The sequence below is a fragment of the Varanus komodoensis genome, unplaced genomic scaffold (genome assembly GCF_004798865.1).
Source record: "Varanus komodoensis strain SLA01 unplaced genomic scaffold, ASM479886v1 scaffold15, whole genome shotgun sequence".
Classification (NCBI taxonomy): Eukaryota; Metazoa; Chordata; class Lepidosauria; order Squamata; family Varanidae; genus Varanus; species Varanus komodoensis.
The window spans coordinates 13,391,402-13,409,874 of NW_025335440.1; the positions used below are offsets into that span (position 1 = coordinate 13,391,402).

General features: G+C 38.6%; 1 protein-coding gene across 1 annotated transcript in view; it reads left to right on the plus strand.

Annotated features, from left to right (window-relative positions):
* The window catches only part of UBE3C (ubiquitin protein ligase E3C), a 68,308-nt gene that overhangs the window by 24,166 nt on the left and 25,669 nt on the right, over nucleotides 1-18,473 (plus strand). Inside the window, exons 12-15 of the mRNA XM_044424591.1 lie at nucleotides 6,696-6,782; nucleotides 7,624-7,784; nucleotides 10,156-10,388; nucleotides 17,819-17,923. Coding sequence (XP_044280526.1) covers nucleotides 6,696-6,782; nucleotides 7,624-7,784; nucleotides 10,156-10,388; nucleotides 17,819-17,923 — 586 coding nt within the window. The remainder of the gene's footprint in view (nucleotides 1-6,695; nucleotides 6,783-7,623; nucleotides 7,785-10,155; nucleotides 10,389-17,818; nucleotides 17,924-18,473) is intronic.

Here is an 18,473-nt window from a genome sequence, read left to right on the forward strand (position 1 = left end):
CTAGTTCTGTGAGCCCAAGTGGGCATTAGACTGCTTAGACAGCAGCCTCAAAGGCCCCATTGGGAGCGATTTTATAGCCCTGGGGATTCAGTTGGTTATTTTAGGGGGGAAAATAAAATGTTGTGATCCTCATCCTTACAAGGCCAGCTGAATGCTAGAGATGTTCATTAAACAAACTGTAGTGCTCAATGTGTGAGCCTTCTTAAAATACTGAAAAATTCAAGAGTATACTGGTATTAGAGTTGTGTTCAAAGGTCTTAAAATGTAAATGGTACAGCTACATCCTTATGGTTTGAAACACATCCAGAATGGTGAATTGCAGAGTGAATAATACCAAGTTACTGAGCATGCCATAGATATTCCTGGTATTTTTGGAGTGCCATAAAAGACAATTAATTCAAACTGCTTTGTAAACAATGGTAGAGAAAACTAATTGATGCTGTTTCTTTAGCCTGTTGATGTTTATAGCTGTTCAAGGAAGTAAGATGTCAGTGAAACTGTGATCACTTGATTAGGGGAATTAGTTCTTTGTCAACTAATTGCATTTGAGCAGGATGTGAGATCGGGAGATCATAGCAGAAGCTGAATTGGTATGCCTGCTTTTATTGTAACTAGTCTATTGCTTTAGATAGCAATTACGGGATTTAAATGCACCATTGCTCAGGCCTTACAGTTTATTGGTGAACTGTGTAGGAAAGATGCTTAATTAGTGATGTTTCTGTAACTTTAATTGTAGGAGTACAGCCTCTATTTCCTCCAGAAAGCTGTGCTTAAAATTCTGCTGGTCTTTGTGTGAATTTATTTGGGTTTGCTTACAGGTTATGTAAGTGTGTTTGTGTTTTAAGCTAGCAACCTTTTGAGAGCTAGGGCTCATCTTTAACCAAGGGACCTACTGGCCTGTTTTCTCTTGTTAAAATGACAAAGCAAGGAAATTGGGCAGGTGCAGCTTGGCAAACAGAAAATGTGTATCTGTTATAACTGACTTTCTGTGCAGCAAATAAAAGTAATGGGAAAATTCTGCAATATTCAACACTTTGATGTAAAGTGTGTATCTTATTTGAAATAAACAGCAATTTCTGGGATAATAAATGGTAGCTAAAGAATGTACATTTAACACTTCAAACAAAGTTTAATTTTTAACTTCAAATTACTGTTTCTAATTAAATGTACTAAAAGCAGTAATCCATATTATACTTACATTCTGATCTTGTAGAAATATGAATTTCAGTCTAGTCCAAGTTTTTCTCCATCTAGAGGCAATAAGCAGACATTAAAAAAACTGGAAGGCAGGCAGTTCTAATTAATTTTATCCCCAGAATAGACTACAACTCAAGAAGAAATGAAATTAGTAAGAAGTATAGCCATATGCCTTTTATAGCTTTTGTGAGCAATGAAAATACTCACTTATTTTATCTAGAATAATAGGTTGGATTATAGGCAAAAGAATTAACAGTTTAAAATTTGTTTAAAAACAAATGGCAGCTTCCTTTAAAACACAGTTTATTCCATAGTCATCTGTTTTGAAAACTCCTTTCTGAGTGCCTTTCCAGAACTTGGTAACTATGTTGCAGCATTCTGCAACTCAGGTTTGATACCTGCTGTATGCAAATTTTAATTGTTTGCTGTTCCTGAAGAAAAGCAAGATACAGATGTAGCAAATAGATGGGAAGGCGCAGATTCAGTGTGGATTTGAGCTTGGTTGAAGTGTCATGGCTTCTCTTGCTAGGAAAAATGGGGGATCATAGCTTGGTACTGAGAACTTTTCCTTTTGAATATTCCATGAGATCCTGTTTCAATATTTTTCAAAGTTACTTGATTTTAGGGCATACAGTTAAAGGAATATTAACATAGGTTCATTTCAGTACACTATCCATGTTCTGTATTTAAAAATGCAATATTAAGTTGAAATTTAGAGCCCATAGACTCTTAACTAGAGGGAAAAAACTTTCAGTGCAAGTGATTATAGGATTATAGCGTCTCTACCAGTATATATTGGAGTAAGTTAGATTACATCACACTATTCATTTAAATTTTGTGTCAGGTTTTTATCATTTACTGATTTGTCACCTTCCTTTAATAAATAAATGGCCAGAAATGTGCACAAATATTTTGGTATGTTTTGGTTTTGACTTTTTGTCAATAGTTCAGATTTGTGCAGCAGTGCCAGTCCAACTGCATGAAACACAAGGCTTTGTTTGGTCAACCTGCTGGAAAGATTCTGTTGTGAAGTCAGGAATATTGACAAAGCCAAACTTCAGATAAGTTAACTTTGCTTTCATTTGATAGCTGTTAAGTGAAAGCAAAGCAGTGAGTAGATCATTGCTTGTGAAGCGGAGTAGCGACTACACCATCTTCTTCTCAGTGAGACCCCCTCCCCCCCAGTTTTAATTTCCCAAGGAACCTGAAGCCTGTCAGTGTCAGTGGGGACCATTACCAGTTCTACACCTACCTGTGAGTCAGCATTGCGTTGCATCGGCCCCTATTTTTCAAGGAGACAACTGCATTACTTAGGTACCTGAGTTTTGGGATTTGCACATATTCTGAATAATTAAGTTTCACTGTACTTGCTTCATGCTAATACATATGCTATTTCTCTGCTACAAGGCAATTTCTAATATTCTCACAAAAGGCAGATTAAACTCTGGAATATTGGCAAGGAGGAGTTGTACTTCATGTATATATTTTCATTTCAAAAATAGCATCTCAGAAAATACATGATATTTCTCAATTAAAAAAAATGTTTGGTAAAATATCCATGTTGCTGCATTAAAACGTTTAGAATTTGTATTGCCTATTGGTAGAGGGTAGAAGTCCCAAAGGGCATTAGCAGAAAAGCAACAGTCATTTACAATTGTATGCCAGTGAAGCTGAATGGCTCACTTAATCTCATGTAATTGCCATCACATCTGTTACCTTCTACCTGTGACACCTTCCAGTTTAAAGGAAGTGTCAAAATATGCTGCCCTGCCCTAGTGACCTTTATCCAACTGTATGAGCTTGTCTCATTGTATTGTATTCTCTTCATTAAGTTAAATGGTCTCAGTGGGAAACTGGGCTCAATTTATGACCTAGACTGAAAATGCTGCGCTTAACTAATTAGCTTATAGCCATGCTTCAGCTAAATAAAGCTTAATGGGTCATTTAATCTCTCCCATTGCACCAGAAAGAATTTGACACTTTTTTTTTTCAAAGGAAAGCCAAGGGTACCCAAAATACCATTCTGCCAAATACACATAAATCATGTACTGTTTGTTAACAATTAGATGCCTGCTTAGAGAATCTGCAGGATTCTCATAAAACGGCTTTCTGTATAAAGGGACAGAGCTACAGGGTTCTTAATCTTATGATATCTCCTGAGGTGGCTAATAACATTTAAAAACAACAGGTATTTTAAAAACTCAGCAATTGAATCAAAATGCTAAAACAGAGCTAATCAACAACCTGTAATAAAATAGCAGTAAAAACAAACAGTGCTGTAATCTAGAGAAAATAAAAAGTCTTTGTCACTTTAATGTTGTCTTGGCAAGGGCATGGCTTGCACGGAGTAGGGCATTCCAAAGGAAATGTGCATGTTTTACTTCATCGCTAAATGTAAAGCATAAGTGACACAACTAAGAAATTATTAGCTGCAAATATGCCATTATGTAAAGGATTGATTTTCCAATTTGGGGGAGTTATTGAGCAAATCAGGGTAGTACATGTTGATAGATATGTATTTTATGACTGCATGCAAACAGTCATATTTAAGGAACATAGGGAAAGTCATAAGATGAATTGGTAACACATGCAAATTGGAAAGTACATAATTAGAAAACTTAATGTCATGCATTTTTTCTAAAGCTGTGGTTGAAATTAGGAAAAATAATAGATTTTTACCAGGAATTTCAAAAGTTTTCCTTTTGGAACTGGTAATAGTAGAATTACTATTGGAAATAGTAGGAAATTATTGGAAACTTCGGAAGTGGACTTCTTTCTTTTTTTCAGGAGATAGACAAGACAGTTCAACATGCTTGGGTGTGTAACATGTAAGCTTTTGACTCACTTTCCTAACGATAATATCCTTAGAAATCTCCTTATCTCTGTGCATCACACATATGGGCTCTGCACCTGAGTTGGCACAGAAAGCAAAACTCCATAGTTCTGACTCAGATTAAAAAGAAGAAGCACCCAACTCAGGTGCCTTATCCACCACCAAGATTATCCATGCTGTCTCCTCCTCTGGACATATGATCACTGATACCATTCTGATATACAAGTACCAACATGTGAGTTGGTACCTATTTGTTTTCAAGGGGAAAATTCAGTGTCCATCACCACTTCTGGAATTGGCTGAGCATGTCTTGCCACATCATCCTACTTCTTGGTCTCCAAGGGAAACTCTGAATGTCAGATATGCTGAGCTGTTATGAATACCAGGATCACTCCCTTTTCAAAATGGGAATGCCAATCTATATGGTTGATATCAACATGATTTTCTCACTGTTGGTATGGCAGGCCCATTAAATACCATTATCAAGGCTCTTACGATTACAACCACTTTTGAAACCCCATTGATATCAAGTACAGTCCTTGGATTTCTTGGGGACACTGCCTGTGAATGACATCTTTTTGTCTCCACTATAGACTCCCCCTTGAGTTTGTGTCTTGGATTGCTAGTAGTCCCATCCATCCAAACAGATATCATCTGCCTGCTTGCAGATCAGCAGGTCTCATAGTTCCCATTCTGCTTCAGACTTTATAGCAATTTCTTCAAGGGACACCCCTAACTGTACCGTTTTTCCACATTCAGCAGCAAAGACTATCACTCTGACTCTGTAACGTCCTCTTCCCCAGTGCCATCAATATCATCACTGGATGGTGTCATCAGTGGGAGTGATCCTGCCTTAATCTTTTCGTAAGAGATATTGAGAATGGCTCATTTTCTGGGGACAGGCTTGGAAGTAATACAAAAATTGAAAGACACAGTTTTTGATGTCAGCTCTGCAAAGATGGCAACTCCAGTTACAATCCCTTTTCTACCAAGTTTTTTAACAACATTTCCTAAAAGATGCTATTGTCAATGGCTTTGACTTCCTGGAGAACATGAGACCGGAGTACAAGAGAAGGATGCTGATCTCCTTTTTGCTCATCCCCACCCAATTCTGTCATAATAAAATCTCTTCAAGGTTGTTCCTAGAAATAACACTTGTCACTAGTAGATAGGGAAGGATGCTCACTAGTCTGAATGGGCCATAGGATTTACTCTTACTGATGCTTCCCAATTTCAGGTCCTTCCATTTGGCCTTTGCACTGTCCCTCAGTTATTTATGAAGTTGCATAGCCATCTTCTGTGGTCACCTTTACATACAAGTATACATTTATTTAGATCATAGAATAGAAGATTTGGAAGGGGCCATGAAGGCCGTCGAGTCCAGCCCATTGCTGTCGTAGGACACCATGTTACACCATCCCACACAGATGGCTGTCCAGGTTCCTTTTGAATGTCTCCGGTGTGGGAGAGCCCACCACCTCTCTAGGCAGCTGGTTCCACATGACTAGCTGCATGTAAACATAACAAAAGGATGACGGATTTCAGCCTTCTCCGTTACATTATCTTTTCTTTCCAACCTGGAGCTTTGCAGCCACTGTGAGCTCTGCAGTATAAGGGCGTGGTCCTCGACTCCCATGTGCTTACCTACCCTTAGGTAGGGCTCAGGTATCACTCGCACTAGTGAAAACCTTATAATCTTGGGAAGGGGCTTGACATTTGATATCCAGCTCACAAACCTCCTCATGGAAGCCAACTTTGGTCACTGTGGAACTGAAGGAATAAGCAGGAACCTGCTACCAACATAAACACGGAACAGTTGGGGAAGCGCTCCTGCCAAAATTCCTCATCTCAAACAAGGCTTTGTGCAGGCATAGAGCCCATATGTATGAGTAGACCAAAAAGTTATACATGTAGTATTGCTAGATAGGACTGCAGAATTTCATTAATTCTGGAGATGCCTGAAGACACAAAGAGGTGAGGGTGCAAAAAGAGGCGGCTAAAATTGCGCACACACCAGCCTATTGTAGTTTAAAACTGTTATTGTAGATAGCAAAGCCTTAAGGAGATGCATTTCAGCCTTTTAGAATGAGAAATACATTTCAGAAAAGCCAGGAAACCACCCATCAGTAGCTGAGGGGAAGGGGGCATGGCATGGTCATCTGGAGAACATGGAGAGGCCTAGACTTGGCCTGAGGTTCGACACTCTTGTGCTAGAAAATGGGAATGAGGGGGGATTTATAGATCAACAATTAATAATTTTGAAAAGTTACAAGACATCTACATGTATTATATAGTCTTCCCATGAAATCTTATTTAAATGCACTTTTTTCTTAATAGCTTTATGCTTTGTTACACTAACTGTAGGATTATACATTTGAATAACTACAATATATTGTGGAAGAGCTCTCTTAATGATTGGTGACACAGCGAAGAACAGGTTAACTAAGCAGGTCATCTATAATTACTTTTAGTGTAATAAATGGGGTACTACAGACTTTACTTTAAAAGACATCAGGCTTGCTATATTATAAAATGAGTTGACTAATACTGAAAAGAGTAGTTAATTATGAATGTTACTTTGGGATGAATATTAAAAGAAAAATTAACAAGATATTTTATATGACTCAAGTGATGTAATTCAATAATCTTGCTTTTTCTCTTCTAGGCTTCTGTATAGCTTAGCTTTTAATGCCAGGTTCCTGAGGCATCTTTGGTATTTAATCTCCTCAATGACAACACGAATGATTACTGGGTATGTAACATAATAAGAGCCTGTGAATTAAACCAACCATGGTCTGGTGCGAATGAATGAAAGATAGTATTTGTGCATCCTAGAGTGCTTGCAATATGCGTGACTGAGGTCTTGACCTCAGAATTGAACCTGTCTCCTTCAGAATTCTGAAATTTGTACCTATTTCCCCATCTTTTAAAGACAGTAGCTATTAAAGACACAAATTACACTGGAGATACTCAGTTGCTAGTTCCAAAGTTTTCCATTGCTGCATATCCCCACTGTACACCTCATTTTTCTGCTTAGAGCATGCTAGTTAAGATGCCTTAGAATGAGTTTCTGTAAAATATCTTCTCTAGGGCTATTTTTAATGTCTGGCTTAGTATTAAAATTTTTGTTCAAATAAGTATGATAGAAAATACTTACTAAATGGCTTTTGGCAACTTGAAAAGAGAAATTTATTCTGACATGAGGCATTCAAGGACGCAGTCCACACAAGATCAAATTAATCAGTCTTTAAGACTTGTAAGACTTCTGGTTTTTGTTGCACCTGACTAATATATGTATCTTGCTGAAAATGTCTAAAGTCCCCACTATATGCAACGGTACACTACTTGTTGTGAGAATACAGTGTAAAGAAATATATGGTTATATTTTACTGGAATCAGTGCTGCAAAGTAAATGGCTCATAAATCTTACTTGGTAGGTTGCCTTTTATATATTATGAAAATGTTCTTCCTTTTCAAAAAATAATTGTTTCATAACTTGTTTCTTAGTGGGGCATCAGAAAACATTTACTCTCAAACCAGTCTTTTTGCTTTCCAGTCATGTATCTAAAGTATCCTTCATTTTGTCTGCTCAGGTCAATGGTGCCCCTCCTTCAGGTGATATCACGTGGCTCACCTATGTCTTTAGAAGACTCTAGTCGGATCATCCCTCTCTTTTACCTTTTTAGCTCTTTGTTTAGTCATTCACTTATTTCTATACATGATAATGAATTCTTTGGTGATCCTAGTATAGAAGGTAAGAACATCATCATCTGTAAGTTTTGTCTTGAACACTCTTCTCTCAGAACTCCTGTTAGTATTAAAACCAGTCTTTGTATGCACAGGGAATAGGATGGGTTGGCTGGTAACATTTATTATCGGCCTGAGGATTACAATCCTCAGATAGAATTGCTAAATGTTTTTGAGTGTGCTAGCAACATAATCCTTTCTACTATAAATGTGCAGTTAAAAAAGTAACTGTTAAATTGGATACTCTCCTGTTAATTTGTCTGTGGGTTTTTTTATCTTTTCCATTTTAAACATCTTCTGAAAACAGAGCAAAGTTATACTGAATTTTCTGTAATGATTTAAATCAGACTTAACTAATTTGTGATTAAGTCTAATATTGCCCTCTGGACAGTCATCTTTCTAAAATGTATTTAAAGTATTTGTATATTTTGTTTCTGTCCACAAGGCCCCTCCAAGTGAGGTAAATACAGAGCAGAGGTGGCCAAACCAAGGCTTGGGAGCTATATGCAGTTCTTTGAGTATGTTGCAGCTTGCTGCTCTCAACTACAGGTTCCTTTTGGCACTCACTTGCTACTCACCAGCTGCTGCCACCTGTGTGCACCTGCTTGCAGCTCCCAAACATCCGACATTTACTGTATGTTGCTCTTCCATTGAGCAAGTCTGGCCACCCCTGACATAGAGAAAACCAGAAAGCAAAGCAGGCTTTATAAAACAGCTAATGCAATTTAAAAGCCAATTAAAAGTTTTGCTGCCTATCTAAAACCGAGTAGCAATGGAGCCAGCCTGATCTCTCTTGGAGGGGAGTTCAGCAGCTGAGGTGCTGCTACAGAAAAACTTCTGCTGTGTGTAACCATTAATCTAGCCTCTCTTGAAGCTGGAACAGGCAACAGGGCCTTTGATAAAGCTCTCAGATTACAGGCAGATTGATATAGGTGATGGTAGTCCTTTAGGTATCCCAGCCCCAAGCCATTTAGGTCATAGCCAACACCTTGAGTTGGGCTTTGAGGTGAATAGGAAGCCCTTGAGTTGGGCTTTGAGGTGAATAGGAAGCCCTTGAGTTGGGCTTTGAGGTGAATAGGAAGCCAGGGCAGCTTGATGATTCATGGTCCATAAGTGCTTGCTAGACAGCAGGCCATTGCGTCTTGCACTAGCTGTAGATTTCTTCCCTCTTGTAGAGTGTATTTCTTTTAGTGCCAGTGAGAGGGGAAGCCATGGATCACCATGGATAGATCCTTCTCTGTAGGAAGGGGTCCAACGGGCACCCGAGCTGAAGTTGGGCAAAGACACTCCTGACCACAGCAGCCCACTCTTGCCTGAGGAGCAGTGCTGGGCCCAAAAGTACATTGGAGCTGCCAACATGGTCCAAGACCGTTTTGGCAAACCCAAGCAAGCAGTAAGTAAAGGAAGAGTATGGCACTACCACACATGGCAAGTAGTTTGTGCTTAACATATTACAGGAGAAGTTATTTATTAATAACATGTACATACCGCTTAATATTTAAGAACATCTAAAGTCATATATAAGTTGTGCGGGCTTGTTTTAAACAAGTCACTAAACTGAGTTAAAATGTTACAGATAATATGCAGCAGGGAAGATTTTATTTTACTTAGTTGCTGCTTAGAATAGGCATATGTAACTTTAAATTTAAGTGTAATTCTGTGTCTGGTAAAATGTAGATGAATAAGAGAGTGTAGCTATGGTCCCTAGACATCGTCAAGGGGCCTGTGGTAATTTGGATTCCCAGATCTGAGGCTGGTGACCAGCTCTGCATCGATTTTCTGTCTCCCCACCACGACCTCCATGATTGGTGTAGAACTGTGTTAGCTGCTACATCGAGTTTCAGAAATCAACCTTGCAGAGGGTAAAAGGGGCATTCTGGGGGACACAAAGATGAAAAGATAAAATAAACTATTATTTTTAAATAATAAGCTCAAAGTTTGATAGAGTTTGATAAAATAAACTCTTGAGTTTAGCCTAGCTAAAATGCAAGGCAGGAGGTGCAGAGATCCCCTTGGCTACTGGGTGGTATAAAAATGAAATAAAACAACTTTTACTGCTCCTGCTCTGCACTGTGTGTTTGTAAGTCTGTGAGTTGGGCAGAGGTTATGAGCATGCAATCAATAGGTCTGTATCCCAAATTAAGTCAGTCATGACTAACTGAAGACCTATTCATGCCACTTGTAGTTCACTGTAAATGGAATTACAGTGTGTTTTACCAAAAAAACAGCTAAATTTTCAGCTATATTGTAAACAAAGACATGCCATTCTAACCAACTTCCCTAGGGTAAATGAAAATTAACACTTTTCTTGTTTTGTGTTATATTTTGGGACCAAGAGAACAAGAACATGGTGCTAATAATGACTGAATTTTATTTAGTTGTAGGTCAAAGACAATCATCAATGATGCCTTTTACATTAGAAGAACTGGTAATATTATCACGTTGCCTTCGAGATGCTTGCTTAGGAATTATTAAGTTGGCATATCCAGAAACGAAGCCAGAGGTTCGTGAAGAATACATTGCAGCATTTAGAAGTGTTGGTGTTACCACAAATACAGAAATGCAACAGTGTATCCAAACTGAACAGAAACGGTGGATTCAGCTCTTTAAGGTATATATGCTGTTAAGTTCAACGGTAGACCAAAAGAAATGGCAGAAATTCCTTATTGATCTATCTGTCTGTCTGTCTGTCTATTTATTTTTGGATTGATATCCTGCCCTTTTCCTACAAAGGGCTCAAGGCAGCTTACATCTCCTCCTCCATCTTATCCCCCGGCTTTTTCAGGCTCTTTAAACAAGGAGACACTCGGGTGATGGTAAATCTAAAATTAAATTCCTGAATTGATGACAAAGATTAAAAAGTCAACTTTAAATTCTTAAATTTTTACACTTTTTTAATGCTTATACTTTTACTATATAGCAATAAAACAACTTTTACAACTATATTTTTCTCTCTAGTTTTTGACAGTTTCAAATGTTGTTATAGGCTAGTATTGAGGAGAATGTGATTATATCATTAAATATTTCCTTTTATTGTAAATCTTAAATCCAGAAGGGAGAATTTATCAATGGGTGAAAAATGGGTGCTACATTTGGATCGGATTCAACAGCAATTTTTTGATGCATGGTCAGTGTGTCATGATTCCTGGAAACTACTGCTTATTTAAATAAGTAGTTTCTGTCCTTGTGGTATGATTGTCCTAGGGCAATCATACAGAAGACGACTGCAATCTATTCACTATCATCCACAGCATAGAAGGAAGGACTTGGGAGGTAGTAAGGCAGATTTTGGTTGACTATTAGGAAAAATTTCCTATTGGTCATAGCAGTCAGAGAGTGGAACCAGCTGCCTGGGGAGGTGATGGATTCTTCATTGCTGGAAGTACCACCATCTGTCATGGCTGACTTGAACTGGATTCCTGCACGAAACGGAGTTGGACTCACTGGCCTAAGTGGCCCTGCCAACTCTATGATTCTGTCATCTTTAGTCATTGTCGTATGGATGACTGTTGGTACATACTGAAATATTTTATTACTGTGCTTTCATGTAGTAATAAACAATATATCAAAAAAGAGGCAGGTGTGCTTTATGAAAATAAATTATGTTGGCTGGACCACTTATTTTAAAACTGTAAACTATTCTGTTACTGTGTGAGTCCACAAGGTTGATAAATTCCTTGATTTCTTTTTGCTATTGACACAAACCTAACCTGAGAGAAATGCATAACTTTTCTGCTCAGATTAGACTAGGTTTGCATTACTTGAGTCTAAATCTAGCTAGTATTCACTGACTGGAAGTTTAATATCTTTCTCTCTAAACAGTCTAGATGTCTAAGAGGTTTCAGCCTGTATTGACCCCAGTTGGTCCTTGGGGGATCTTGTGGTACATACTTCATATATTCTTATGTGCTGTTTTGTAAGCCATTTTAATTGTTTACGAAGAGAAAAAAATGGGTAGAAATGATAACTGCATATTCCAGGGCCCAGCTGAGAACCTAAGAAGCTAGTCCATAGTTTCTACCAGTGCTGCCTATGGTCCTAAAAAACTATTTGTCTATTTGGCACAGTTTTGCGGTGAACTCCTTGCAGCTAAGATGGTTCAGGGATGTGGTCTTTGTATGTGGTCTTTAAACATTTTTAAAATAACCACTAGTATCCTACTCAGATTTTTTCCTGTATCCCAAGGTTGAGGGACTCTGTAGAGGTAGGGTGAGGATCAAGAACATAACTGCTGCGCAAGAAAGTGCTTGACTTGCCATGAAATTTCTGCAGCAAACACATATAGTCAGCTAAAATTACTCATTAAAGGAGTGGAAGCAGAAGAAATGCATTTTCCAAATTGAATGCTAGATTTACAGTCCGTTTAATGCCGACGACCTCTCGCTCACTAATGTTCAGTTCGAGTCATCAACCGTCCCTTCAGGTCTTTTATCACTGCTTTTGTCAAGCTATCTATTTAATTGAAAGAAGTTAATTGAATGAAAATGATCAACTAAGCTTGTATTAATATTGCTAATGGAACTTTCTTCTTGGCCATGTTTGGAGAAAGATGTCATGCTAGACTTTAGGAAAGGCCCATTAATGCTTGCACTTAACCTGATGGGCTAATTAAGGAATGCTTATTCATTCTACAAGTCTACAATAGCCTCTATCCCACCCATTTTGCCTGATTTTTACAACACATTTCACTTATGAGCATGAACATTATGGGCATTTCTAGTGATGAGAGTAACTGATAATGTTTTGATTGTGTTGAATACTGTACTAATGTTCATAATGCCTCGTTGAACTTAGAATTTTCGCAGATCTAATATGTGTTTGCATACCTTGATTTAATTATATATCATATAAACTCACAGTTTGGAAACGGAAAAGAAGCCCAATATATTTGATTTTGTAAGTGAGGAAAATAAGCTATGTCTTTCTGCTTTGTATTATTACATCCATTTTGTAAACTCTTGTACAGAAACTTGCAAAAAAAGATGAGTTTGTCTGACAATTTTAATGGACATGTTCAGTTAAGTTTTTGAATGATATTAGGTATGACATCGAGCCTAAATAATGACAAAAAATACAAAGCAAGGTAAGTCATAGAATAGTGTCACCAAATTTTGAAGGACTTTTCAGAAGAAATAGATATGGTATGCATTCCTTAATCTGCATGTATTTTGCATCATTTTAAAGATAAACTGTACAAAATACAGCACTATAAACTTATAATTATTAGAAACAACTTTTCCATAGCATGTGTATACAAGACTCAAGTTCAGCTTATTTCTTTATTTTAAAAGATTTTTAACTCAGGTGGCTAGAATCAACAAAAGGAAAACAGGAAGAAGTTAAAACTAATTAAATTTATGAACATTAAACAGCAACACTAAAATAATACAACAACATACGAACAGTAAGAATATAAAAGGCTATGAACAGGGCATTGGCTGCTGATGTCATCTCAGTACGCCACCATAAAAATGCCTGACAGAACAAAATGGCTTTAATTGGAGACTTCCTGAATAGAAGTTATCCATATTGGCTTGAGGAGAAGAATTAAGGACCAGAGTGGCACATCAGAGAAATACAGTATTATTTATATTCTACATTTCTGTACTGCCCATAGCTGAAGCTCTCTGGGTAGTGTAGAAGTTAGAGCAGGGCCTTTGAAGGAGTTCTGAAGGAACGGCACATTGTATGAAGCAGGTGGTCTTTCAGGTACCCTGCTTCCAAAGCATGGAGAGTGGAGGTTGGATTTTTACTGCCCATTCATAATTTTTAAGAAGTCAGCATTTTCCTCATTAATGTGGCTCAAGCAAAAATTGGCATATTTGACCTTTGTTCTTCTGCATGTAGGAACAGGTGGCCTAAAGGCAAGGGAGCAATTGCAGTCCCGTGTGCACTGCAGCTTCATCTGTTAAAAGCTACAGGGCAATGACCTTGCAATCTCCTCCTGCCCTTTTTAAAATGATAGTAACAAGTAGGTTTTCTTTAAATACAGGAAAATGTTCACTCTGTGCAGCATCCAATGGGATGCCTATACCCACACTGCTTCCCTCCTGCCACACAAATTCCCTTCCTCATGCAGTGGGTCCTGTTGATTTAGACAAATTAGACCCCCTGCTTATGCAAGGGCGATTAAGCGCTTCCTGGAAGAAGCCCCAAAATGAAGGAGACAGGTTGGTACTTCCTTATGCATGCTCTGCCTCTCTGCCTGCTTTCAGCAACTATTGTTTCCACTCATTTCTGGTTGCCCTGGCAGCACTACATTAATATTTTTAAGCAGAGGGCTGCTTACACAGCAGAGTTGGCAGGGCATAAGAGAATCAGCAGGGACACAAGTTCTCCTGCCTGGTCTGCCCAAAATGGTGTGTTTGTGTGAATACTTAAAAGCAACCATGTTTTCTGTTACAATTTTACTTCTGTTGCATATTGTGAATGTAAGGTAACAGTAAATGAAGTGAATAAGGGTTTAATAGAATATAATGGTAGGACTAAGTGTTTCAAGTACTGCACCAATTTTACACAGGGATTAGTTTTTGGTGCATTCATTATCATGAGTGAGTGAACACCCATCTTTAGCTGCAGCTGTGAAAGAAAAACCTATCTTTTTCCTTTCTCCCTCCAAAACCCTTTTGTGTGTCTAGTCATGGGCACTGCAGTATTGTTGCTTCTCTGCATTTTGCCTCTAGAAAGGGGATGGGGCAGATCCCTTCCCTCCTTTGAAGTGGTTGCTGCCATGCTAAAGGATACAGTTTTCATCAAGGTCGCCCATTGTGCCAAAGGCTTGCTAAAAAGAGATGGACATCATGTAGCTTAAAACCAGTTTCTTAAAATCCCTGTCCATGTGCCCTTTAACCTGACAGATTGCTATAAAAGAAGTTGCCTTTCCACAGACAGCAAATGGAATAACAAAATTATGACTCTCTCCCTGCTTTCTGACTCATCACTAGTTTCATTTTGTATCAATTCCCCAGTTTTCCAAAGATACAAGATTAAAACAGCAAGTTGACAGGAAAAGTATTTAGAATAACAGATTTTTAAAAGTTAAATTGATGCTTATTTCATCATATTAACTGACAATGGCTCTAATTTTCTGTACAGTAGTGTGTTTTAGCAGGTTTGTAGACACTTTGTTTCCACAAAAAAGCAATGAAGACAATCTCTGGCTGAGCTTAATTTTTTCCAGTGTCTTTCAGATTACTTCCCACAGTACTTGAAAGGTTTCACATATAGCACATGCAGTAGCTTTTCCTGGTGGTTGCAGTTAGAGTCTAATGGAATTAGTGTTTTAGTGTCCAACCTGTCTAGCCTGCAGCACATTTATAAAGGGCAAAATGTTAAAATAATTTCTGCATCACCCTACTGATCTTCTAATGGTGTGGGAGTTTTTCCCCAGTGTGGAAAACCTCACTTATCAAACCAAGTCAAAAGAAAAATCTTCAGTATGTGCACAAGGGAAGGGGCATTTTTGAATGTGCTTTTGCTTCTTTTGGCACCTGCCCACTAATGCACCAATTCACACACTGCTAAAATAATTACCAGAAAAACATACTAGCAGTCTCATACAGCATACTGTCATAATTCTTCCATATTGTTTTTAAACTTGATGTAGGGAGAGCAGGGGTTTGGTTCAGATGAATAACCAACCTTGGGGCTGGCGCTGTAATGTGGTCTTGCATTTTTGCATGCATAATTGGACCCATGAGAAGGGAAACCATTCCTGTTCTGGCACTGTGCTTTCTCTTAGCTCCAACATGTGCTTGTCAGTTAGCATAGATAATTCTCCAACCTCCTGAAATTTCGCTTCAGGATTCAAGCGCAGAACCCTTCAGCAGAGGAAAATAATGGATATGTGTTTCTGATCTAGTTTATTTAAACTAGGGTCGGCATTGATGTTAAGTCATTGGCCTGGTCACACATCATGCCAAACCACAGTAGGTTGTTGTTCTGGGTGTTGCAGGATAGCTTAATGTGATATCTGAACCTGGAACAGTTCTTTCGTTGTAGGTTTGTAGCAGGGGAGTTGTAAGTAAAACACCCTGAGAATCTGTGGGGTAAATTTACACATCATGCTAGGCCACTCTGCAAATGAGTTATGATTGGTTTGTTGGTTCATGGAACAACCCATGGTGCAGCTAATAGATGTGGACTGTACTCTCACTCCATCCCGCTCTGTCCCAGCTGACCCTGGCATGTATCCTTGTTTCTTTTGCAGAAACACACATTATTTCTCCCCTCTCTGCTCAGATTTAGTGCTATTAAAAATGGAGCCATAGAAACTGCAGTGTTCTTAGTTTTTCAGCTCCTGAAAAGTATGCCACTGTGTTTCTGTTGTTGTTCTTGTTGGTCTTTTGCAAGTGTGCTCTTACGGGTGTCAGAGAAGTGTAGTCCTGCCCAGTCAATTTCCTTGTCTGTTTCAGGACAATGGCAATGTGAGGCTGCTTTTAGACTAAATTGCACACTGCCGTGGGGGGGGGGGTCCGTTGCCAAGTACCGGTAAAATGGAGGAGGGGGGTGATAAAATATATGAAAGGAATGACAATATCTCTCCCTGCCCAGAATGTTTTCTTCGTTACATTTTTTAACTGCTCAGTAGCCAAAGCAACAATGTAATTCTCATCACAAATTTAATGGCTAGGAAACAAGTGAAGGGTAACACCTTATGCACCTGCAGTAACTTATTTGAAAAGGAACCACAAAAGGGGTGTGTGTGCGCTTGCGAATGGAGTTAAAATCTTTTCTTTTTGGATTTTCTGGAAACTTGGGGAAGGGTTCAGAAGATGACTGACTCTGAGAACTGTCAATTCAACAGTTAAAATCAAGAGGATTATATGGTCAAGTTGGAGATACTGGGTGCACTTCTGTTGCTTTATTTCCTGTCCTGGTGCTTTTCAACTGGTAACTTGGCAATTGGACCCTGGCAACTGTGCATAAATTAGCCTGTTTTCAGTCTTGTCTTGTCCACTCCCTTGACACCTGAGACAGACATGAAAAAGTACACATATTGGGCAGCTGTAAGAGTGCCTTTGTGAACGAAGATATGCTGAAGGGACAGCATGGGAAGGGGCATTTTCCATTCTCGCCACTGCCTGCAAAGTCTCCCAGGTCTGAACAACACAACCAATTGTGGTGTGAACAACTCCTAGAACAAGCTGTGGGTGGCCAGTTCTCAAAAAAATAAGCCACCGTGCAGGAAGCAGTTTGGATTCCGATAACATAGCTAGTTACCCATGGTTATATGAACCTGTTGTCTTGAGTGTGTTCAGATGACACAAGTCACACTCAAGGGTTGAATATGGGTTGTTGCTAAACCATGTTGTTGCTGAAACATGGATTATTGCGTTTTTATTTTTTTTCAATTTATATCCCGCTTTTTTCCTACAAAGGACTCAAGGCAGCTTACATCATTCTCCTCCTCCATCTTATCCCCACAACAACAACCCTGTGAGGTAGGTTGGGCTGAGAGTCTGTAACTGGCCCAAAGTCACCCAGTGGGCTCCATGGCTGAGCAGGGACTGGAACCCAGATTGCCTGAGTCCCAGTCCCATGCTCTTAACCACTACACCACAGTGCTAGCAAACCATGGTTAACCACAAACAGTTCACAGCCCAACAACAAAACATGGGTTTTCTTGAGTTATTTGTGGTTAAGAAGCTATGGTTTGTTAGTGCAGCTGGGCTTAAACAATATAACCATGTTGCAATAATATTCCACAGTTCAACAACAACCCACATTCAATCCATACGGGACTCTTCATTCATTCATTCAGTATACCATCCACTACAAGCATCTCAGGATAATATGGTTTATTGTATTGTTTGAACCCAGTCCCTGGGCCCTTGCTTGTCCTCTGGGGTAACCATGAGGAGCAATATGAAAGGTTGCACTAGGGCCAAATCCTCAATTACTTATTCACTTCTGAGAATAAAAAACAGAATTCATGTAATCATATAAATAATAGTAATGCTGCATGCAAAATAGTCTATTATAGTATAACATAATTTATTTTTGCATAGTAATATATTTTGAACTATTTCTGTCATCCAGGTAATTACTAATTTAGTGAAAATGTTGAAATCTAGAGATACAAGGAGGAATTTCTGTCCACCTAATCATTGGCTATCAGAACAAGAAAATATTAAAGCAGACAAGGTAATATGGTGCTAGTTGCTTAACTTTTTAAAATTCTCTGTGTTTATGGCATGGCAGGGCTTATGAAACTATGTATGCATTTATTTTTCATACTGAATCCTGGCATTAATATCTATGTGCACATAAGTGAAATTTAGTGCAGGTGTTAAGCCTACCCTTTGAAGCATCTTGAATATTAGTAGCTTTTCCTTTGGTTCTGTATTTAAAATATGATAGAGAGTTTGCTGTCTGAGCCTATGCATATTTACTCAGAAGACTGTTCAGCTGAGTTCAGTAGCCCTTGGGAGTAAGCCATACTGCAGCTTTAATAAGCTAGATAGTTCTATCACCTTTAAGTGTGTGATCTCTCATTCTTAAGGCATAGTCAGAATGCATGGAACAGGTGTGGTTGGAAAGTCCTTCTGTTCCTTTGTGAGAAGAGGGGGTGAATAAAGAAGGCTGAGCACTGAATTCTTGTATTTTCAGTACTAACATTTGATCCCCTTCATTTGGGTAGAACATTATTTTAATACATTTAATAAAACATATTGGTTTTCCTAAAACATGCTTG